This window comes from Periplaneta americana, chromosome 7 (genome assembly GCF_040183065.1).
Source record: "Periplaneta americana isolate PAMFEO1 chromosome 7, P.americana_PAMFEO1_priV1, whole genome shotgun sequence".
NCBI classification, from domain to species: domain Eukaryota; kingdom Metazoa; phylum Arthropoda; class Insecta; order Blattodea; family Blattidae; genus Periplaneta; species Periplaneta americana.
Genome location: NC_091123.1, coordinates 27,705,727 through 27,732,307, shown reverse-complemented (window position 1 = coordinate 27,732,307; position 26,581 = coordinate 27,705,727). Strand labels below are relative to the sequence as shown.

General features: G+C 35.7%; 1 protein-coding gene across 3 annotated transcripts in view; it reads left to right on the top strand.

Moving 5' to 3' along the window:
• The window catches only part of LOC138703015 (uncharacterized), an 86,732-nt gene that overhangs the window by 45,692 nt on the left and 14,459 nt on the right, over positions 1–26,581 (top strand). For all 3 annotated transcript variants that reach the window (XM_069830515.1, XM_069830514.1, XM_069830516.1), the window contains exon 2: positions 22,484–22,760. In XM_069830515.1, coding sequence (XP_069686616.1) covers positions 22,484–22,760 — 277 coding nt within the window. The remainder of the gene's footprint in view (positions 1–22,483; positions 22,761–26,581) is intronic.

Below are 26,581 nucleotides of genomic sequence, written 5' to 3'. Positions count from 1 at the left end.
CATTCATTCATTCATTCATTCATTTATTTATTTATTTATTTATAGTTCCCATACAAATTGCAATTGTTCAGTTATTAATGAAGTTGAGGAGGTTAAATACTTAGGTATAATTATTGATAATCATTTAAAATTGAATAATCACATTCATTATATTTGTAATAAATTACGTAAAACATTATATTACTTTGTTGTCCCAACAAATATTTTGTCAATTAACTGTTTACGTATAATTTATTTAGCATTATTTCAATCTATATTTATGTATGTATTATAAGTTGCGGTGGAACTTATAAATATAACCTAAATCCGTTAATTTTACTGCAGAAAAAAAGTATTAAAAATTTGTTTTAAAAATCAGAAAGATTACTCAACTAAATTGTTTAAACATTTCAAAGTTTTCAACATTTTGTCTGTATTGGAATCCCCTCCTGAACACGTGTCTTACTCATTCAGGAGTGTGCTAGTTTATCTCACATTGTATTAACTTGTATTCATTTCAAACTTAGTAGCAATAAAATAAATAAATAAATTTATTTTTTGTTCGTTCCTTCCTTCCTTCGTTCGTTAATTAATTAATTAATTAATTCATTCATTCATTCATTCATTCATTCAGTCATTTATATATATATATATATATATATATATATATATATATATATATATATTTTTATTTATTTATTTACAACTGGAATGTTACAGGCTTAGCTTACTATTTGGAGCGAGGAGATGTTTATCAAAATTTACATGTAATATCCTTAAATGTTTTAAAATTTCCTTTTATGAGATTCAGAAGACTGTAATGAAAATTCTGAAGGCCTCTCTTCAAATTCTACACTGTCATTTATATGTTAACACATAATTTTTTGTTTTAAATGTACAAATCGAATAATTATCCTACTCATTTTTCATATATTTTTATGCTTGTATTTCCGGATGCCAGTGGTCAACCTCATTTGGGGACGAATGATTTTCAATAAATCTTAGTATACATAGGTCTTCTTAATCTAGTGGAATTAACCCTTGAATTGGCAAAACTTCATTTCTCACACTAGTTTATTAAACCATATCGGACTGTAAAGAAAACAACTATAGCAATGTCCATATTTTATATATCGTACAATATTGTAGTACTGTGAAATTTTAATTTTCCTTCCAATTTTGTTTCTATTGTTATATTAAAATAATTATAGCATATAGCCTATTAATCTGTTGTATTCTATAGGATACTTTGCGAATTTAAGGGTTAAGGCCATCAGACCTTCTTTATCACAACATCTGAATACAATAATTGTATTCTGGTGGCGTATAATTATTATACAAAAAGTAACAAATGTAGAGGGAAGAAGTAAATAAGAAAAATAAATATTTCATCTACCCTTGCTGATATACTAACTTTCACAAGTACAGTCGCGTACAGTACTGTACAATCGCGTCGAGAAAACGATAATATTAGACCTACATGTTATTTATTTCAAAATATATAATACACTCAGGGACAAAAAAAACCGGACACTTTAATATTTGCTGGTATTTTGCAAAACATTATATTCTCATACAATATTATGGTAGCCATCTGTTGTTATGGAGACGTGTATACATTGTTGATTGTTTTTTGTTTTATAAACAAGCCATTACAACCAAATATTCCAATTTTGCTTTCGGAGTCTCAGCTATAACAATTTTGTCTCAACCATTTTGTGCTTCATTATCGTTATCATTCGTTATTTCTTTATTTTTACATTTTCTGAGTTTAAGAGATGTTGTAACATTTGTCTTAAAACAAGATGCGACCTGAAGATGTGTCTCGAGCTGTAGCCCTTTACGATGATGGACGCAGTGTACGTTACATTACAAATGTTATGAATATGGCTAGAAGCACAACCCATGATGCCATAAAACGGTATAGAGAGACCCTAGAATATACCAGAAGACCAGGTTCGGGTCGTCCAATAGCTACAAATCCAAATGAAGACAGGTATATGGTGTTGAGAGTTCTTAGGAAGCGCAACCTGCCAGCTACTAGTGTAGCCCAGCAATTTGTTAACATGCATGGACGCCCAATTTCGGCCAAAACAATTAGAAGGAGGTTGAAAGCAAGTGGACTGATATGAAGTAGACCTGCAACTGGTCCCAGACTTCTCAGGATGCATCGAGTTGAACGACTGCGTTTTGCAAATGATCACAGGGATTGGAGAAATGGACAGTGGAGCTGTGTTCTGTTCACCGATGAGTCCCGTTTCAATTTGTGCTCACCTGATGGACGTGAAAGAGTTTGGAGAAGGAGGGGAGAACGATTTTCACAGTGTTGCATTTCCGAAAATGTTCCGTATGGAGGTGGTGGAGTGATGGTTTGGGCAGGAGTGTGTACGGATGCTCGTACAGAGTTGGTTTTTGTTGAAAATGGAAGACTAACAGCTGATAGGTATATAAATGAATGTTTGGCTGATCATGTTGTGCCATTTGGCCAATTTGTAGGCGATAATTTTGTTTTAATGCATGATAATGCACGACCGCATATTGCCCATGCGGTCGAAGATTATCTCCAAGAAGTGGGAATCCATGTTCTTCCATGGCCAGCAAGGAGTCTAGACATGAACCCAATTGAACACGTGTGGGACATGCTGGGACGGCGTGTTAAGAATAGACGACCGAGACCAGAATCGTTACAAGAGTTGAGGCGAGCACTTGGCGAAGAATGGGAACTTATTCCTCAAGAATACATTGCTAACCAAATTGAGAGCATGCCAAGACGTATGGATGCAGTTATTCAAGCCAGAGGGGGCAATACCCGTTACTAAAAAGATTTTTTAATGTTTAAGGCACCATAAAATGAAAAAACAGTTAGAGCAAACGATGCCACAGTTATACGCCCTTTGTAATTTTTTGTAAATTTTCTCATCAGAGATTTTTATTTTTTTCAAATGTTGTCGTATAAGGTGCTAAATGAAACATTATTTTGTTTAAATGGGTTTTGTTTCATTTTGAAATAATTGGCAACAAAATACAAGCAAATATAGAAGTGTCCGTTTTTTTTTTTGTCCCTGAGTGTATTACCAATCGCGGATACCCTGATATGTGTTGACGGACCGCTAGGGATCCGCGGAACACACTTTGGGAACCACTGCTGTAGATAGTCCCCAAAGATTGTGAAAAGGACGCACATATACTCCTTACACCCTGTATGAAGTTACATTCAGAGAACAAGTATCAGCATTTCGATGTAGAAAGTACATTACCACAGAATAAAAATTTGTTAAAAGGCAAATATATATTCGTCTTACTCTTTTATGTGTTAAGTTAATGCGTTATTATCTAACTATTATGTCACGAAACAAGGAAATATGTAACGTGAATATAATGAAAAGCCGACTATGGGACAACCAGTTATCTGCGCTTATCAGTAGAGCAATATTAATCATGATACGTAAAATGTAGATCATTTCTTTGGACAGAAAGATAATGATGTCCATTGAGTGGTGAAATCATATTTGTCATTTGATTTATCTGTGCTGAAGGAAATAATCCACCACCCTGCATGACGGCATTTGGTCGCCATGTAAACCCCTGCTAGCGCTATCCTCAGAAAAGCAATTGACTAATACATTTTTTCGGTCTTACTAATAAAAACTCTATATACAAACGTTTAACTACAATGAGTAGCTCGTTTATAAGTCGTGTGTAAATTCCTAACTAATAATCACTACATATGTCGTGTATAACAGTATGACTGTTACACAGCTACGTCATAGTTTCGTCATTACTTCATTACGAAAGGTAATAGAATATCTGAGGTTCTCTATTGCATCCGGTAGAGCGCTCTAGTGTGGCGTGTTAAATATCGATAGTACAACTGGCTCTAATCGATTACCACACTACATTTTGGTCAAAGAGTACAAGCTACAGTAATATTAATTCTAATAATTCTATGATCTTTGGTTTGTTCTTCTGTGGTTACAAGGTAACCATCATCATAAAATGACAGTCGATACGAACACGTGGTTATTTAGTAAGTCTATGTACGAACAGCTGTTAGAGGGGCGGCCATTTTTTCGCCATATACAACGCTTAAACAAGGGGTTTCGTGTATATAACTACTGCAAAGCAATTCCCATTCTATAGTTACAGCCTGTTTATACGTCCATAGCTAATTCACGGTTTATAAGTAACATTTTCTGTCTCAACTCTGCATAAGTCTCGTATAAAAAGTATACACGGTTTATTAGTAAGACTGTATACATATGTCAGTTGTTTTTTCTAGAAAAGATATGACTTCATTTAGCTAGACTCTAACGCTGCACGCAATATAAAAATCCAAATAATGTTATGCTAGTGGCGTCATGTTGAATTGTTCAATCTTCGTGCTGAAGATGCATATTCGCGATATTATAAAATCTCGAAGTTTAAAGAAGATAAAAAAAAGTTGAGAATCAAAAATCAAATAGGTAAAGGAAGCAAATCTCAATTGTTTATTTTTAAACGAAATGATAGTAAATTTAATTTATTTCTGTATATATTAACTATTCCAGTAAGTAATCCAAAGAAAGTGTGACTTAAGACTTTTATTTTTTAACCTGATGCGATTTTTTTTACCGTGTGAAGGATATAAAACGTCGAACGCAGTTAGAGAGCACAGCAATCGTGAGAAAAAATAAACGTGGAGGTAATCTGTTACCAAGATCTTTTCTTCAGAACTGATCCAACAACAAGGTTTGTATTTCTTTGCCTTATCTCGTTATGGAGCTGATACTTAGCTCCGAGACATTGGATGTTTATAAATGTATGCCACTGTGCAAAAAATTCGAAAAATTGGCACCACAGTCTTTCATTGTGTCCTCACCTCGTCATGTCAGCGACTGTCGAACGGTTAATCAGTTTAAACTTAGAATTAAAAATCATGGAATTGATTCGTGAGTGTTAGCCGGTTTATAGGTTATTCTGTGTAGTTATATGCATTGCCATTTAGACCTATTATGAAGTGGATAAATAAATAAATAAACAAATAAATAAATAAGTAAATAAATAAATAAACGAGCAGAGGAATAACTGAGTAACGAAAACAAAATAAATATGCAAATGAAAAATAGCTATTTAAAAAAATTAATAAGTAATTTTGTTTCGAAGTATTTTGTGCAATGGTAGGGCTCTTAACTTTCCTTATTCGTGGCAGATGTCGCTAGCGGCGAGAAGCGTAGACTACTTAGTTCGTCAGAAATTATACAGAGCCTACCACAGTCAGTGGATCTACATTAAGCTAATACAAAATTATAATGGATTGTTGAGATGTCAAAGGAGAACCGGAATATACAGAGAAAGTGCCTGTGTTGCTCGAACCATGGGCTTGCCCAACTCGAGTTATGCTCCATCCACAACGAAAACGTAAACGTTAAGTTAAGAATGTAAAATATGTTACCGCAAAATGAAAACACCGTTAACACCATTCACGATGGGAACGTAAACATAATTGCAAAGATATCAATTCTCTCAGTATGAATCATTTTACACAAAATTAATTTTACACATACATACGCAGCAACTTTAGATTAAACTAACACTTAACAAAGCAGCGCATTCACAGAACACCAATATAACGTGAAGTATTATTGTGACGGTAGCCTAGTCTCGTTTCTTACGGAAATGTGGCGAATGAGATGCCCCCTTCCCGATTCCCCCTCAAGCTTGCGAGTCAAGGTCGTAGCCATGCCTTTAGAGGCTTCTGTCACAAGCCTCGCACTGAACTCTCGGATCCTGGGATGATTGCCAACAGTGAATTTAATATGTGGAAAGATCGGAGTTAAACCAGAACTTATAGGCCTAATGTTACTAGGTATAACAACTCAAATTTTTTGAGTAGGCTACGCCTAAAAAGCCACTTAATAGCTTCGCCATTGGCAAGCATAAACATGAAAGTTTGGAGTTTACAAGTTTTCATGTTATCGTCTAACGGTAATGTGCCAATGGGTCAGTTGAGTAAAATTCAATGAAATGTTATAAGTGATTAGGCTAGTTGGCATTGAAAAATATTATTGAGAAAAAAAAAGTAATCACTGACTTTCAATCAAATAAAGTGTACTTATACTGATAAGCAGGGAAAGGATTTATATGTAAATACATATTTACTTATAAAGCTAATATAATTTATATTTTGCATTATCTTTATGTTTCACAATGTGTAGGGTTGAAAAATCCTACTTTTATTTTCCATATTTTTCCATATTTTAGAGTTTAGTACATATTTTCGTTAATTTCCATATATTTTCCATATTTCATATAAAACAGTCCATATTATATTAGGTTTAACAATAAAACAAAACAAAATTCCATTAACTTTTAAAAATACATTTCAACAATAGAGATTTAAACACATGTTCAGTAATCCCTTTAACATCAGAGTTATTTGAAAATTAGCAGTCCTATCAACAATGGGAAAGTAAGTTACAAAACTGTATTAATTTAATTTAAAATTTTTAACAGACTTCAGTTGTGCAGCTCAACAGTTATGCCAGTCAGAGTACACATAGGTTCAGTTTTGTAAATCATACTATAAAGACGGTAAATATGCCAAAAGTACGTCATTCAGTCAATTTAAAATCAAAACTAACAAGTTACATTTCAGAATTTAAAGAAGATGGTTTATCAACTGACAATAAAATATTATTTTGTAATTTGTGTCAGTGTGCAGTATCATCTACACAAAAGTTCCTGGTGCAACAACACATTACAACTAGTAAACATCAGGCCAACAAACAACTAAATTCCAAGCAGAGACAATTGTTTTTAACACAACCAACAACATCGAATGTAAGATCTGAGTTTAACATCGACCTGCGCCGTTCTCTCATCTCTGCTGATATTCCTCTCTACAAACTAAAGAATAAGGTCTTCAGGGAATTCCTTGAAAAATATACTCAACATACAATCCCGGATGAGTCAACACTTAGGAAGACGTATGCTCCATCCATCTACGATGAGACAATACAGAAGATAAGAGATGAAATTAAAGATAGTTCAATTTGGGTTTCCATTGATGAGACTCCCGACAAAGAAGGTAGACTTGTTGGTAATGTAGTTATCGGTTTGTTAAGTGAACAATATTCTGAACGAATTCTTTTACATTGTGATGTTCTAGAAAAGTGCAATAACAAAACTATAGTTAAACTGTTCAACGAAGCTATGGGTATCCTGTGGCCAAAGGGTATTATGTACGATAATGTGTTATTCTTTATTAGCGATGCTGCCCCTTATATGGTCAAAGCTGGACAAGCATTATCTGTTGTATATCCTAAATTGACTCATTTTACTTGTGTGGCGCATGCATTTCATCGTGTGGCAGAAGTGGTCAGAGACAATTTCCCTAAAGTAGATTTGTTGATTTCATCAGTGAAAAAAGTATTTCTCAAAGCTCCCAGTAGAGTTAACGTGTTGAAAGAAATGTACCCTGAAATTCCATTGCCACCAAAGCCAATTTTAACTAGATGGGGTACATGGCTAGAAGCAGTTGAATATTATGCCGAACATATAGACTCTATTAACAATGTTCTCCTTGCATTGGACTCTGAAGATGCAGTCTCAATTGATACTGCGAAAACAGTTACCTGTGACATAAGTGTGAAGAATGACTTAGCTCACATTCAGCATACATTTTCATGCATCATAAAAACGCTCAAAAGTCTCCAAAATAGGCACCTTTCACTATCTGAAAGTTTTGAAATTATAAATAGTACTGTGGAACAACTGAATCGTGGTAGAGGTAAAGTTGCAGATGCAGTAAGAGCTAAGGTGGACACTGTACTTTCAAAAAACCCTGGATATGAAGAACTACAAAAGGTTGTTGCTGTGATGAGTGGTGAATCAACAGTGAAGATTAACTTGGACTTATCCCCAGCAGACATTGTGAAATTGAATTATGTACCAGTTACTTCTTGTGACGTCGAACGCTCTTTTAGTCAGTATAAATCTATCCTCAGAGACAATAGAAGAAGATTCACTTTTCAGCACTTGAAAGAAATGTTTGTAACCTATTGTTATGGTAACAGACAATAAAAATTGTGTTTTGTTGAAACTACATTGGAAGATAAGGTACGTCCATTATATTTTTTGTTTAGTTTGATTAAAATGTACCAATATTTAACGTACATAGTCATTTTTTTATAATTTTAAGTCCATATTTAATTCCATATTTTGGTAAAAATCCATATTTAATTCCATATTTTGGTAAAAATAACTACATATATATTTACATATTTCATATATTTTTAGTCCATATAAATCCGTTCCCTGCTGATAAGTAATATCTGGAAAATATGAATGTTTACTCCATGAACAAATAAACAGATAGGCCCTACTTATAGCTTATATTTGGATCTGATATAACAGTACGTATTGCAGATGGCCTTGCTAGATAATAAAAGAATATTCTTTTTGCTGCTGTGAACTTTAGGCAGAAAAGCTGCCATATCCTTCACAACCTATCTACAAACATTTTTTCACTTGGTTATTTAACGACGCAGTATCAACGACTGGGTTACTTGGCGTCGTTGGAATTGGTGGCAGCGAGATGGTATTTGACGAGATGAGGCAAAGAATTCGCCGTAGATTACCTGACATTCGCCTTATGGTTGATGACAACCTTGTAAAAACCCAACCAAGTAATCTTTCCAATTGGACGGAGTTTCGCAATAATAGACTAACCGACACTTTGAAAAAAAAGAGATATTTGCATAAATCTGTTGATGGCAGGCTAATTTAACTTGGAAAAAATCAAGAATGCGATATCTGAATTTTGCTGCTATTTATAAGCAAAAATTCGTTTATTGCATAAAATTAATTAATTACTTAATTAATTTATTTGTTTATTTATTTGTTTGTTTGTTTGTTTGTTTGTTTGTTTGTTTGTTTGTTTGTTTGGTCGGTCGGTCGGTCGGTCGGTCGGTCGGTTGGTTGGTTTATTTGATTTGTTATTGAACATAACAGGCAAAGCCCAATTACAATGTTCAAGACTGACAAAGTAATTTATAAAACATAAACAAGGAAAAGGAAACATAATTTTATTAAAAACTGAAACAAAATGGAAAAAAGAGAAAGAAAAAAAAAAGAAAAGAGAAATATTAATTCAACTGTTGATTCCTTATTAAAAATCTGTTAGCCTCTTTTGGTATTATTTGTGCTACTTTTTTGTAATAGTATGAATGTTATAATACTTCTTGAATAAAATGTTTTATAAAATAAACAGATTTATTTCAATGGCCAATATCTCGAAACAGGTTTTTGGCGCTTGGTCTATTATTGCGTAACTCCGTCCAATTGGGAATCGAACACGCGCCCGAGTGTAACTCCGTATCTGCAGGCAAACGTTTGAGCTACATCGCTGGCTGCAACAAACATTAAGTCACTCAATGTTCATACAAATCATTGTAAAAAAAAAAAAACCAAATGTGAAGTGGAATGAGAGAGAAATTGGAAGTGTAACTTAAGTGAATTAGATATTTGATGTTTTTCAATGTTTTGGATTGGGAGTAGTAGCAGGGGTACTACAACTGTAGGAGTATTATCGAAATAAATATATGGATAGGGGTAATAAAATAGGAAATTTAGGAGCGAAGCGAAAAGAAAGAGATAAATATGTAAATAATCAGAGGATGGAAAAAAAAAAAGTGATGTAAGTGTTGTAAAATAGAGTAAACGGAAAAGTCAGCAAGTAATGTAGGAGAAAATAGCGGGAAAACAATGATTAAGAGTAGGTAGGATTTGAGGGTAGAGAAGAAAATAAATAAATAACGCAAATTATTAAGGAAGGAATATGCAATATTTAATAGGTGAGTGAGAAATGGAAGGGAGACAGTCTAGGTAGGAGGGAGAGAATAGAAGAGGATACAGGGGGAAGGACATATAGCAATTCAGTCATAACAGAACATTAGAAAGCAATCAAGAAATTCTCGGCAAAGAATACATTAATAGAAAAGAGTTATATGTATAAAGGGATGGTGGATCGAAAAACAGAAATGTGAAGGTCCACCATAACTGTGAATTGTAAAGTTGAATGACAAATAAATATCAATATCAATATAAATCATTGTGAATAGCCCAATTAAACAATCTGTGTGTTTGTGTCTGTGTGTGTGTGTATATGATACTTTTACGAGTACCTATGTTTAATTTTCACTGTGAATCAGTCTTTATAAATTCGGGATGGATCGACAGGGATTTGAACCCAGGCCACCTGGCTTCGAAGCTGGGAGTTCTCATTTGAAGATAATTTTGAACAGCATATTTTATTCGGAAGATAGCATTTCAGTGAACCCGAGTTCGATCCCCGGCAGAAAGATTTATCTCTATCCTGTATGGAATGAGCGCGTTTGCTTTGAAATGTGTTCTTGCGCCATGCTGATCAAATGGTCATGGGGTCTGCTATTTGTAAGATGTCTAATGTTATTGACAGCTCTCGTGAGAGAGCCCAACGGACTCAATCCCTGAAGACAGATGACTTTATTCAGGGCAACGAATAAAGAATAATGGTAGTGTAACAACAGAACAGGAATTAGAAGGCAATTTCGTATTATGTTAAGATGTATTTTCCGCCTGTTACAAGAGCCGTGACGGGCCAGGTGTTGTACCTCCTCCCCAACTGACACCCAATTTTCACATCGTCAAATGCAACCTGTGCGCCATATGTTGATATAATGAACTGATACACTTAATAATTGGTCATGCCCTGTTTCACATTGTACCCTCGAGGGGGAGTCCAGTATCCAATCTTCTTCATCATCTTCTCTTCCCCCTCATACTTATACTACTGTATTTTTCCTACTACAAATATAAGTACCGTACTAATCACCGTCATCAGCCCTCAAGGATTAGATCCTTCGCTCTGTTCCGATGACAGTCAATTTCGGATGATTAAATCGCGAAAGATGAAAATAAAATAAAAACTGAAGAGGATTCATCGAATCGAATCTATACGATTGCGTGAAATGTTTATGCTATTCTTGATTGTTATTGTGAGAGTGGTTGGAATTCTAAGGATGTTTGAGATTTGAAATAAAACTTCGATATTTCTTTTCATCTCTGTCCTTGTACTCCCCGCATTTAGAGTACCGGGTAGAAGTCGGGATGGTACCCGCTGTAGACGCTGTCTCAGCGAGATTGAAACTCTTCCCCATATCCTTGGTTTCTGCCCCTATAGTGCGGCCCTTCGAAACATCCGTCACCATGCTGGCCGTTCTATGCTGGCCGAGGCACTGAAGGAAGTAGGGTTTACAGTCCATCAAGAGGTGCAGGGACTAGCCACACAAGGAAGTGTTCGGTGAATTGATATCATTGCCATTAAGAACAACTCGGCATACATTCTCGATCCCACCATCAGATTTGAGACACATGCAAATCAACCGCATGAGGTGGACAGTGAAAAGAAACGGATCTATGAACCAACAATCCCGTTCTATAAAGATAAATATAGCCTGTCCCACATTGATGTAATAGGTCTGATGGTGGGAGCACGAGGTACCATACCCTCCTTCTTTGTCAACAAATGTAAAAACCTGGGCCTAACACACAGCATTGTGAAGGAAATAGACATTAGTGCCCTCAAAGGATTGGTTCAGATATTGAGAAATCATTTGTATGGTAGTGATAATGGAAATTGCAAGTTATCTTAACCGATGGCTGTTGCTAAGTTTAGATATCAATTCCAGTAAATCCGTACTATTATTTTTCTCGCGGTATATGACATTCAAATCATTCTAACCTATCTGATGATATTTTTTTCCCCTTTCTTAACTGTAAATGAGCACAAACGCTACTTTGGTGTAAATTTTTCTGACATTTTTTATATTCGATTTCCTAACCGTTTCAAATGTATATCATTTTACCTTTTAGGTTTGTTTCCAAATTATATGTAATAGCTACGCTTTGTCAGGTCTGGCAACCTTTTCATAAGGGAAGCTAAATTTATATTATATTATAACAAGGCATAGCCTTCTCGTCAATTCCAAGAAGCCTAATCTCGAGACAATAATACATCTGAAGTCGAAACGATTGACACAGCAATATGACTCCAATGAATTGTTTGTATTATTACAGAGAATTGGATTAATTTAGAAATTAATATCAAAGTTACGTAGTTTAGAATTAGACTTAAATTAAGTATCTCTGTTCTTATACTTCCCGATTTATTATTCACTCGCATTTGAAGAGTCCACTGCAAGAATGATGGATGTCACTTTCTTGTCGAAAATGAACCCAGACTGTCAATGCATAGCTTAAGACATATAGAATGTACATAGAGAGTTATATGGCATTAACACTGATAGTCATTGTCCGGTAATGATCGGAAAATCACAGTTAAACTTTGAGCGCTAAGCATTTCAAACTTTCAATTGCTTCTCCTGCAAAATGTATTCCAAATGACATCCATAATTCTTGCAGTGGACTCTTCATTTGTGTACGAATAATAATTATTTATTAAATTAAAATTAAGTTCAATAGTTTGTTAAGTTTTTACACGTTAAGAAATGGATTAATTATGATGTCATATCGCTGCCGTAACAAAGGACAGGTCTTGCTAAGGTCTTGTACATACGAGTCCGGGTATGTTTCTGGACTAAAGAAGGTTTCTTTATACTGTTGTTAATGCCTGCAGATTTATTGAATTTAAAAATTTTGTGAGATATCTCCAGAAGCTGTGAGGTGGCAGCCCCACTACTGGACTTACTTCCTACTTGTTAGCAACTAGTTGGAGGAAAACAACACTGCTTGCATGTCTACAAAGAGATTTACTTACTTACAAATGGCTTTTAAGGAACCCGCAGATACATTGCCGCCCTCAAATAAACCCGCCATCGGTCCCTATCCTGTGCAAGATTAATCCAGTCCCTATCATCATATCCCACCTCCCTCAAATCCATTTTAATATTATCCTCCCACCTCCGTCTCGGCCTCCCCAAAGGTATTTTTCCCTCCGGTCTCCCAACTAACACTCTATATGCATTTCTGGATTCGCCCATACGTGCTACATGTCCTGCCCATCTCAAACGTCTGGATTTATTGTTTCTAATTATGTCAGGTGAAGAATACAATGCGTGCAGTTCTGAGTTATATAACTTTCTTCATTCTCCTGTAACTTCATCCCTCTTAGCCCCAAATATATTTCTAAGAACATTATTCTCAAACACCCTCAATCCCTGTTCCTTTCTCAAAGTGAGAGTCCAAGTTTCACAACCATACAGAACAACCGGTAATATAACTGTTTTGTAAATTCTAACTTTAAGATTTTTTGACAGCAGACTAGATGACTAAAGCTTCTCAACCGAATAATAAGTGGTATTTCCCATATTTATGCATGTATGTCCGGCTTCACAGCGAGAAGGGTCGCCTTCCGGATCCTAGTTGCCATCTTCTTCTGTCCTCCCAATCACCGTCTTGTAACTCTCTCTGTGACATAGCATTTTTAACTCCTTTAATCCATGTATCTCGCGGTCTCCATCTTCTTCTTCATCTCCTCCCATTTGGAACCCATTTCAAGATAGTTTTCGGCAGTCTTTCGTTTTCCATCCGCTGAACATGTCCGTACCAAATTAACTGTCTTCCTTGTATTTCTTCGATTACTGTTTTCTCTTTATGCACAAGTCTTCTAATATCCTCGTTCTTAACCCTATCTAGTCTTGACTTCATGGCTGATCTTCTCAGGAAATCCATTTCAGTAGATAGAAGCTTATTTTTCATACGCTCAGGTATCTGCCAAACTTCACATCCATAGAGTAATGTGCTTTTAACTATGGATTCATATATCATCATTTTTGTTTTTGTCCTAATGTTCTTCTGCCATAGAATAGAATTTAGTGCTCCTGTAACTTTCGTGGCGTTAATTATTCTTGAATTTATCATATTTTCGTATCTTCCTGTATTACTTACTTACTTACTGGCTTTTAAGGAACCCGTAGGTTCATTGCCGCCCTCACATAAGCCCGCCATTGGTCCCTATCCTGAGCAAGATTAATCCAGTCTCTACCATCATATCCTACCTCCCTCAAATCCATTTTAATATTATCTTCCCATCTACGTCTCGGCCTCCCCAAAGGTATTTTTCCCTCCGGCCTCCCAACTAACACTCTATATGCATTTCTGGATTCGCCCATACGTGCTACATGTCCTGCCCTTCTCAAACGTCTGGATTTTATGTTCCTAATTATGTCAGGTGAAGTATACAATGCGTGCAGCTCTGCGTTGTGTAACTTTCTCCATTCTCCTGTAACTTCATCCCTCTCAGCCCCAAATATTTTCCTAAGAACCTATTCTCAAACACCCTTAATCTCTGTTCCTCTCTCAAAGTGAGAGTCCAAGTTTCACAACCATACAGAACAACCGGTAATATAACTGTTTTATAAATTCTAACTTTCAGACTTTTTGACAGAAGACTAGATGACAAAAGCTTCTCAACCGAATAATAACAGGCATTTCCCATATTTATTCTGCGTTTAATTTCCTCCCGAGTGTCATTTAGATTTGTTACTGTTGCTCCAAGATATCTGTATTATCAAATTTTATTCCTAAATATGTGAATTCATTACATGATTCTATTGTTATATTATTACTCAAATTAAGATTTTTACTCATACCCCCTATACACAAATATTCGGTTTTATCCCAGTTTATTGTCAAACCACATTTTGTGTATTCCTCGTGTAATTTTCTCATCATGTATTCTATATCTTCCTCCTCTTGGGCAATTACCACCTGATCATCAGCATAGAGGAGTTTAAACAGCATTTTATCATCTTCTACAGGTATTCCCATATTTCTGCATTTTCTTCGCCATGTAATCAAAGCAGTATCCAAATATATATTAAACAACAATGGTAACATATTTATTCTGCGTTTAATTTCCTCCCGAGTGTCATTTATATTTGTTACTGTTGCTCAAAGATATTTGAATTTTTCCACCTCTTCGAAGGATAAAACTCTAATTTTTACGTTTCCATTTCGTACAATATTCTGATCACGAGACATAATCATATACTTAGTCTCTTCGGGATTTACTTCCAAACCTATCGCTTTACTTGCTTCAAGAAAAATTTCCGTGACAAAGAGATTTAGCCGAATAAATACAAGTTCAGTTCGAAAATATAAAGATTACACCTTGTATGTCAGGTAAAAAGTCAAATTTCGTAAATATTGGACTTGGAGGTTTCTGTCAAATCAGATCTTCAATTGCTGATAGAGGCAAATAAAGGAAATTTTACAGTCACTGGTCCTTCGGTATTCGACTTGAGGGATATAAAAACTTGTTGATACACAACATTAATTTGTTTACTGAAAGTTATAATCTCGCCTAGCTTTCGTGAAAAGTTATGTTTATTATTTTTTAACTTCTTAGCTTTTATTTTGAATAAAGTACTGACTTTATTCTATTGATTGAGATGTTACTAGATTAAATTGGGGCTTCCATGGAACTGAAAGGAAGTTCAATGCTTCAAGGCAAGCATTTTCCCACGAGTTCCTGTATAATATTTTAGCTTGTTCAGGAACGAATTGAACTTCTTACCGGAAGATGAAAAACGTTTTGAGACACACGCCAACCAGAAAGCGGTTGTTGCACGCTCGAGTAGCCCGGGGTGGGGCTTGCGTGCATTCGCGATCAATTAGCATACATTTGCATTCTGCAATAGCAGTAGCGACCATCTATATGGTTAGTTTTATTAACCACAACCGAAGAGATTGCCGTTGTCGCATTACCATTTAAGGCTGATTTCCTTACAGAAAAAAAAAGAGGTATCATCAGGTTAGCACCGGAATGTACGTATACTTTTTCCTTTTTATATGACGTGTAAAGAAAAACTCTTACGATGCTGCGAAAATCGATTTCGATATTTTTGCGGAAATACACGTTTTCAGCTGACACATAAAAAGCGGTTTTGGATGCCATCTGTGTACAATAAGGCGTACCGAAAAAAAAATTGAAATTAAAAACCTAAGGGTGTACAAAAGTTGTCTTTTAATCTCCACTGAATGCAAGAAGAAAATCAGGTCTCTAATTACATTTTCTACCGAGCTGCAGAGGTCTAAATATTAGCGTATGAAGTACAATTTTTATTTATTTTTTTAATTTTTATAACTCTTCTGTGCATACTCAATGGACTTAAGTCACTATATTTTTTTTTTTTACAATTTCTAGTTTCTGATAAATCATTTTTCGTTTAATATTCCGCCGAGTTAGCTCTGTGGTAACGCGTCTGTCTCCAGACTATCCGGTCCGGGTTCCATTCTCGGCGGGATCAGAAATTTTCATATTTTCATGTAAAATTTCTACCTCGGGACTAGGAGAGATGGCGGTGCACAACTTCTAATCACTAGATTGTGTACTAATATGCCTGGGTTAAATCTCAAATCTCTCCGCAGTGCATATCATCGTTGTTTCTGCAATAACTCCTATATGACATAGGCTATTTATCAATTTTTAGATTTTTGCTCTATGAAATAACTCAAATAGTGATACAGCAAATAATAAAATCTCCTGTATGTATTATATTTCTTTGTTTCGAAAATGTAAGAATTAGCAGTCTCCTATGTAGGATGAATAAATGTGTTTTCTCTTGCTACTGAAAAAATTTATATTTTGAACATAGGAGTTATTGCAGGAACAATGACGATATGAAGAGAAGGCATATGTCACTGTTGATAGTGATTCGTCCGTCGGATGGGGACGTTAAGCCTGGCGGCCCCCTTGGTGCTATTCGACAGGAGTAGGCTACGTGCCTGCACCGGGTTTCCCCGTCTCCCTTCACAAGTCCGTAATATTAAATGGAAAATGTATGTCTAATTCATATGTGTGAATATGGTTATTGCGACGTTATAAATTCCTTGACAGTATCCGATTATATGCAGATAACGCTAGTTGCTTATTAGATAATGGTAATCGCCTATCTACTTGCAAGTAAATTACACACCACTCGATAGATGGCAGTACGTGTACTGAGAGACGAGGACTTTGACAGACTTCGCTTCAGATTTAAGGCAGTTAAGATGGGCGGCCTCCGAAGAAATATGAGAACCGCCTGATTACAGCGTGTAAGAAATGCTGTTACAAAAAGAATGAGCTTTAAAGAAGCCACGCAGGGCGGAAAGAACAAAGATCCTTACAACGGTATAGTCTTGTGCAGCGAATGGAACAAGAGAAGTGGTAAAAAATGATTATCTGATCACCACCACGACGCAGAGGACGTAGAAGACATCGGACAAGATGGCGTGAAACAGTAACAATGCCAGTGGCGGCTTGTGAAGTTCAGTCATGCACAAATGTTGAAAAAGTTAAATTGTGAAAACAAATTCCTATAACCAGATGCTAAGTTAATCGTTTAAAATTTCTTAATTAAATAATATACAGTACTACTTATGTTCTCAAAAAAATACTTGGAGATAGAGTTATATTGCAACAGTCTGATTTCCCATCGTTATGGAGTAACGGTTAGCATATCTGATAGTGAAACAAGCGGGCGCTGGTTCAGATCCTGGTTGGGACAAGTTATCTGGTTGAGGTTTTTTCGAGGGTTTCTCTCAACCCATTAAGAGCAAATCCTTGGTATTAAAGATTTATTAATTTGTCCTACAGAATAATATCTGTAATATTGACAATTAATATTTGGCAATAGTATTAACTGTCTATATTACATATATTATTCTGTAGGACAAATTAATAAATCTTTAATATTCTCATAGCTAGTAGTGCATATTCTGTACAGATTACTGTGCACTTAACTGCGGAATCCCGGCCAAATAAGTCACTCATCTGAGTGCGCCCCTTGTATAATGCCAGTTGACTTGGACATAAAACGTCAACATATATGCCTAACTTGGAGTCAGGCCAAAAGAGGAACATTGAAGGAGGAAGGTTCGATCCGATGCTGTGGATTGAATTCGGCGTAGCTCAGTGGTCAGAGCGCTTGGTACGTAGAACCAAGGACCCGGGTTCGATCCCCGGCGCCGCAGCGAATTTTTCTCCTCAAATATTAAATCCTGGGTAACTTTCGGCGCTGGACCCTGGACTCATTTCGCTGGCATTATCACCTTCATCTCAATCAGACATTAGATAACAATTGCAGCTGATAAAGCTTTGTAAAATAAACATAATAAAGAAAACAGCCCGATTAGTCGTCTTCGATGGTCTAGTCGTTGCTCCTTAACCCGATGTTCGGGGGATTCAAACCCGAGCGAGAGCGTTGGATTTCTAAAGGAGTTGGTATATCTAAAACCCCTTTATATTTAGGTAATAGTTCTTATAAGGTTTTTGATTCTGAAAATATTTAATAACATCAATGAAAGGCTGTAAAATACCAACAAAACTCATGTTACAAAAGTCTTTTCATTTGGTCGGAAGGAAATCGAATTTGAGATCCCGTGTCGTAAATGTACGGCTCATAAAATAGTCTGAACTGACAGAGGGCTATAGGTAAAATTTTCCGAACAATTCCCTCCAACATCCGTTATTTATCCCATGATATGTAGAATTATCTCTCTCTTTAAATTAAGTTAAACATAGAATAAGATACATCAGGGTGTTAAAAAAAGAATTTGCAAAACAAATGACAAATAGTATAGGCTACAAAATTATTGGTAACGCAATACAACATCAGTTTGCCATTGACGTGCCACTGAAGAGTATAAAAAAGTAATTCATAGTAATCTGGCTGTATGTCTTGTGTGTTTCACATTTTCAATGCTGAATAATTTATTATTGTAGGCATGGTAATGTATTTACTTATTTTATGCTCAACCATGCCGAAATGTAGTAATTATACACCTGGTAGCAGTCCTTTAATGCATGTCATTAAAATACACCTACTCATTAAAGTACAGGTGTTCAGCCAATTACAACTCAGCTTACAGGTGTTCAGCCAATGACAAGTCAGCTTTGTACCGTTATAAAACCGCAAGTATCGATTATTCTCGGATATGCAATCGAAAGAGAATTAGCGAAAAGTCACGGAGGCTGGAAATCCAATACTGTCGCAGAAGGTTATGTTCTGTTACTATAATAATTAGCGTTAATTGTAAATAATATTCAAATAAATTCAATTTGTCATCTCGTTTTTCAATGTCGAATTCAATAATCAAGGTTAGCTATATAAAGTTTAACGGGATTACATCAAGGTCAATGACATTATTGTTCCTCGGAAAAAATCAATACTTTCGCGTCTGCGCACATCTCACAATTCACGACCTAGAACAATGTCACTTCCGATCTTGTCAGATACAAATAAAATGTATACATCTGAATAATTTCAAGTTAGAAATATGGTCGAGCATAAAAAGTCGTATGAAACTTGTCTATAATGGTAATTAAGACGCTCGTATGAATATTATGAAACTCGCTTGCGCTCGTTTCATAAGCATCCATACTTGCGTCTTAATTACTATCATTATAGGCTCGTTGCATAATGTACTATTATCTTACGAAAATAATAATTATTATTATTGGTCTCAGCTTATTTTTGTTGTTTTTTAACACGAATTTCAGCTTTTTTTTTTCAGAATTTTAACTTGGCAACCTTATATTAATAAAAAGAGAGGAAATTGCTTAAAAATGTTTTTTTTTTTGTTTACAATTTTGTGAAGTGAAAAGTAGTTGAAAAGAGTTGAATACTGACCTCATTGTAAATAGGCTATTTACCTATTACATATTATGTTCTATTGATGCAAATTATTTAATTTATCAGACAACTGTCATGCTCGTTTGTATTAATATAGACTATTAGAATTGTTTAAAATAATAATACTACTTGATTATTTATGCTATTGAACACTAATATAAATTGCAATGAATTTATTTTATTCACTTCTGTCTAATCCTCAATTTCATTTTAATCACTCCTTACACTACACAACAGTTTTCACAGGAGTCTATCGAAAAATCAACTATTTTAGATAATTTCTTCATCCTCACGAGAAAGAACCCTTCCCGGTGTCGTATAGTCGATTTGGAAACATACACCCTCCCCACCTTCCCGGCCGCCAAAGGAAGCTAGTGAATGTAAAATCTGTATACTTCTGCCATCTGTTGAGATGTTGGAAAACTAACTACTGCATTAGACCCAAGAGGCCTATATATATTATATTATTAGTCCTCTTGATTAGACCCCTGATCACAATATAATACAATATACGTAGACGTAGAATGTAAGATTCCATATTATACACTACATATGTCATTTTTTACCCAAGCTCCCTTATTAGAAAGATCCAGAAGTTATCTGAATGATTTGTACAAGGTGGACCAGAAAAACCTATCACGTTACTTACTTTCAGTGTTTTCCCTAATCGTTTGTGGATTTTCTTCTAACATATTCACGTCATCCGCATAGACAAGAAGCTGACGTAACCCGTTCAATTCCAAACCCTGGACTTTCCTAATGGCATATTCTAGAGCGAAGTTAAAAAAGTAAATGTGATAGTGCATCTCCTTGCTTTAGTATTGTAGGAAAACTACTGTACTGTAGTATTCTACATTAAAAAAAATAAAATAATAATAATAATAATAATAATAATAATAATAATAATAATAATAATAATAATAATAATAATAATATTTATTTTTGTCAGAAACCAGTGTACAAGGCCTAGATATGACATCATCAGGTTTAATAATATACGCACGCACACATACACTCACACATGCACAAACAAATAAACTTAGCACAAATAAATATAGATAAATAAACAAATAATTATAAGCAAATAAACTTACATAGGCAAATAAGCAAACACTGAGAAATAAACAGAGTATGATGTATCTTAACACATTTATACTTAGTTACCTACTTACTGGCTTTTAAGGAACCCGGTGATTCATTGCCGCCCTCACATAAGGCCGCCATTGGTCCCTATCCTGAGCAAGATTAATCCATTCTCTACCATCATATCCCACCTCCCTCAAATACATTTTAATATTATCTTTCCATCTACGTCTCGGCCTCCCCAAAGGTCTTTTTTCCCTCCGGCCTCCCAACTAACACTCTAGATGCATTTCTGGATTCGCCCATACGTACTACATGCCCTGCCCATCTCAAACGTCTGGATTTAATGTTCCTAATTATGTCAGTTGAAGAATGCAATACGTGCAGTTCTGTGTTGTGTAACTTTCCCCATTCTCCTGTAACTTCATCCCTCTTAGCCCCAAATATTTTCCTAAGCACCTTATTCTCAAACACCCTTAACCTATGTTCCTCTCTCAAAGTGAGAGTCCAAGTTTTACAACCATAAAGAACAACCGGTAACATAACAGTTTTATAAATTCTAACTTTAAGATTTTTTGACAGCAGACTGGATGATAAAAGCTTCTGAACCGAATAATAAGAGCCATTTCCTATATTTATTCTGCGTTTAATTTCCTCCCCAGTATCATTTATATTTGTTACTGTTGCTCCCAGGTAGGCCTATTTGAATTTTTCCACCTCTTCAAAGGATAAATCTCCAATTTTTATATTTACATTTCGTACAATATTCTCGTCACGAGACATAATCGGGATTTACTTCCAAGCCTATCTCTTTACTTGCTTCCAGTAAAATTCCCGTGTTTTCCCTAATCGTTTGCGATTTTCTCCTAACATATTCACGTCATCCGCATAGACAAGCAGCTGATGTAACCCGTTCAATTCCAAACCCTCTCGGTTATCCTGGACTTTCCTAATGGCATATTCTAGAGCAAAGTTAAAAAGTAAAGGTGATAGTGCACCTCCCTGCTTTAGCCCGCAGTGAATTGGAAAGGCATCAGATAAAAACTGACCTATACGGACTCTGCTGTACGTTTCACTGAGACACATTTTAATTAATCGAACTAGTTTCTTGAGAATACCAAATTCAATAAGAATATTATATAAAACTTCTCTCTTAACCGAGTCACATGCCTTTTTGAAATCTATGAATAAGTGATGTGCTGTACTGTTATACTCCCATTTTTTCTCCATTATCTGTCGAATACAAAATATCTGATCAATAGTTGATCTATTACGTCTAAAACCACACTGATGATCCCCAATAATTTCATCTACATATGAAGATAATCTTCTCAAAAGAATATTGGACAAAATTTTGTACGACGTCAATAAAGAAAGGATTACATTTCTAAAATCTTAACCGAGTCATATGCCTTTTTGAAATCTATGAATAAGTGATGTGCTGTACTCTTATACTCCCATTTTTTCTCCATTAACTGTCGAATACAAAATATCTGATCAATAGTTGATCTATTACGTCTAAAACCACACTGATGATCCCCAATAATTTCATCTACATATGGAGTTAATCTTCTCAAAAGAATATTGGACAAAATTTTGTACGACGTCAATAAAGAAAGGGTTACATTTCTAAAATACAATATTTAGATCACACTCCATGAATTCATTCACTGAATAGAAAGGTGTGTTCAGCAACCATCTATGTATGCATTGCCGTTTCGTATTCTGTGGTAGTTTACAAGTCCGCCTAATTGATTTCGCAGGTTGTGGTTCTCCCGATGCTGGCAGCTCTGGCGACGGCAGGAGGGACTGGACCGCTCAACCACACCACGGACTGGTGGGCGGGGGCGGTGGAGGAGGACGCGATCCGCTCTCTGCCGCTCGATGGGGAAGGAGGGCTATGGACTAGTTCGTTCGTGCCGCCGCCCCCTAGACCTGATTTCTTGGACGAGCACGCCACTCCTGATGGACTGACCACTTGCGACCTCTGCACGTGGGCCTGGCACGAGAGGGGTCTCTTTTCCTTGGACGCCTCGCATGGTAAAGCCTTCTTATGAACTCTTCAATGTCTTTGTTTCAGCCTGTTTCGGTATTTTTATTCGTCTTTTTTTATCATCTTTTCCGTCCTATATGTATTATTATTATTATTATTATTATTATTATTATTATTATTATTATTATTATCATCATCATCATCATCATCAAAGGCAGCACTATCAGGGTCACTACAAGAATTTGAGGAAGAAGCGAGAAAGCTTGGTTTGGAAATAAATGAAAGAAAAACCAAGTATATGAAAACATCCAGAAGAGAGGTACAGAAGCAGGACAATGTGGTTTTTCATCACCATAATTTTGAAAATTGTACAAGTTTTAAATATTTAGGTACAATGATTACAAACAATAATGATATATCCTCAGAAATAAAGACAAGAATAATGGCCGGTAATAGGTGCCTGTTTGGGCTTGGAAAACTATTTAAACTCGGTTCATTATCCAGATCTGCAAAGAAAATAATTTATAAAACTATTCTAAGACCAGTGGTTACATATGCTAGCGAAGCTTGGGTTTTAACAATAAATAATGAAAATATGCTAGCAGTTTGGGAAAGAAAAGTCCTGAGAAAGATATATGGTCCCCATTTTGAAAATGGTCAGTTTAGAAGTAGAACAAATAAAGAACTAACGGAACTGTATTGAGAACCGAGTATAGTTTCCTTCATTAAGAAAGGCAGACTTAGATGGATGGGACATCTTGAACGTATGCCAGAAGGCCGATTACCTAAACGGGCATTATATGGACACCCAGGAGGATTAAGGAAGAGAGGAAGACCAAGGCTGAGGTGGCTTCAGGATGTGGAGGATGATCTGCGGAGAGTTGGATGCAAGAGATGGAAACAACGGGCTCAAGATAGAAATGAATGGTTTCTACTGATTAAGGAAGCCCAGGCCCTTCATGGGCTGTAGTGCTAATAATGAATGAATGAATTATTGTTATTATTATTATTATTATTATTATTATTATTATTATTATTATTATTATTATTATTACAGTAGAGTCTCAATTATCCGAGTTTCGCTTAACCGAGGTTCCGAGTCAGCCGAGCCAAATCCAAGAAAAAAAAAATTTAAACAGTTCAGTATTGCATGTTAGTTGCTTTTTAAATGTATACGGGTCACTCCTCCGTACAAGATAAAAAGAATGCGTCCCGTTTTCTACCTCCAAAAATAATTAATCACGTTCCCATAGAAATTCAATTGAGACTATCATTCGTGCTAGTTAGCCTGTACCACAGTCTAATATATTATACAGTCACGAAGCTTAAGTTGTTGAGGGTGCTAGGAATAATAGACTGTGCAGGCACTATTTCGCATTGTCTGTGATGAGGCGATAGTAGCGGTCCTAGTGGCTAGGAACTATCTATATTTATTTATTTATTCATTTATTTATTTATTTAACCTGGTAGAGATAAGGCCATCAGGCCTTCTCTTCCCCTCTACCAGGGGATTACAACTACAATATTAAGAACACAATTACAATTTTACAAATACAATAAAAATCAAGGTACTAAAAGATTAACTGATTAATAAAAGCTAGACAGTTTATTGTAAAAGTTAAGAAGAGAGAAGCATTATTTTCTTTTATTGATTAAGTAAAAATTAAATCTACTCTTCGCAGTAAGGAAATGCTTAATAAGCTTGCTTTTGAACGCTACTAAATTCCGACAGTCTCTGATGTCAATGAGTAGAGTATTCCACAAGCGCGAGAGCGAGATTGTGTATGATGATGAATACGATGATGTCTTATGTGTTGGTATGGCTAGTATGCGGCTATTTTGCGTGAACAAAGAATGAAAATTTCTACGTTCGTTAAGCCGTAGCCAGTTTAGAGTGATATATTTAGTCTAGTGTAACAGTCACGAAGCTTAAGTTGTTGAGGGTGCTAGGAACAATAGACTGTGCTGGTACTATTTCACGAACGTGATATATTTACTACATATTGAACTTCGTGACTTTATATACTATACTGTGGTTATACTGTAACTGACCCACAAAGCTCTATTCATACAGAGTGATTTATATAGAACTAACACATTGCTTTCATTATTTCAAAATGAATTATGCTAGCTACAATTTGTTATACCTCAAATGCAGAGTATCTTTGAGAGATTACTAAACTTTATAGCAAATGTTGAAATTCTTTATTTTTTTTTCGGCTGGAAATTCACTTAACGTCAAATTAAGCAGGAGTTTTGATTCCCTGTCACGAGATACGCAGATGTTTATTCTTTATTCTGCCACAGTGAGGTTGAAACTTTGGCTCATGTCTTGGGTTCATGTCCATTTGGCGAAACTCTTCGTAACAGCAGACATCAAAGATCAGGTCTGTAATCGCAACATGCCTTAAGTCCAATGGCTACACTACCTATGAAGAAGTCCACGGAATAGCGGATACCGGAAGTCATCGGCGTATTGATATTATAACATTTAAACCTGGAGAGACAAAAGGTTCTATTCTGGATACGACCATCAGATTCGAGACGCATCAGAATCAACCCGAGCAGGTTAATCTAGAGAAAAGGACAATTTATGAACCAACTATCACTTAATACAAAACATCATATAAACTCAGGGATATAGAAGTCATCGGATTAATGGTGGGCGCTAGAGGGACCATAACAAAACAATTCGTGTCATTCTGTCATAAATTTGGAGTCCCAGCAACAACAATTAAGGCAATTTCTACTATAGCTTTGAAGGGTTCTCTGCAGATTTTACGGCGACATTTTCAAATTGAATTTTCTCATTCTATTTTTATCTGTATTTTTTTATTTTACTGCAATTTTTTATGTGAAATATTAAATATAAATATATTGTCATAAAAATTATTATTCTTTTAGAGATCCAGTTGTTTCCAATTTGTTTACAGGTCCCAGTATTGTGTTATTTGGGGGATTACGAACACCAAATTCTCTCTGGTATGCCCTTTGAGTAGCTGTAATTGAATTCGTAATCCAGTATTGCTTCACAAGGAAGAGCCGTTGATTTAATGTGTACTGCATTTTCAGTGACTAAAACAAAATGTCGAAAACAGCTGCCAACAATAAGGAATAAAGAATAAACATCTGCGCATCTCATGACAGGGAATCAAAAACTCTTGTAGCGTTACTGTATGAGCTCTAGTTCGAGTCTTCATGAGGGAAGAAGTGTCCCCAATCCAAAATCGTGATGAAATTGGAGAACTACAGTGAATAACGAAAGTTCGGAGGCCAGCTATAATGGCTAGGGAGATTATCGTGCTGACCACACGTTACTTTCGTAGTGATTGGATGAGCGCTCACATCTGATGAGGCTTATGGATATAGGCCAGCTGTCGCCGGGTAGGCTATGGTTCTCCATGGGCTGTTGTGCAACGGATTTCTTTTGTTTTACAATTATAGCGAATATATTTGTGAGAAATACAGAAAACGAAAGCACATCTTACTGTATATCAGTGGCGGCTGATTGACTGAGGCAAGTGAGGCCGGGCCTCAGTCACTTGGCTTAACTGAAATCAAATTTTGTGTTTTTATATAATGTATTAGTTATTTGAATGAAGCATATATCGCTGTAGAAGCATTTGAAAACTTTGTGATTTATATAGACCTGTTTTGCAGTAAAATTTGCTCCTGAGACCAGGATCGCTCGTTCCGGGTCTGGCTTGTGATGTATATAGACCTGTTTTGCAGTAAAATTTGTTCCTGAGGCCAGAATCGCTCGTACCGGGTCTGGCTCTGAATTTCCTGTATTTTCGCGGGCTTTGAGCTTGCGCTTAAAACGTTGTAGCTGAGGCACAATTCGTCTGGCCTGGTCAGGTTTCACTCC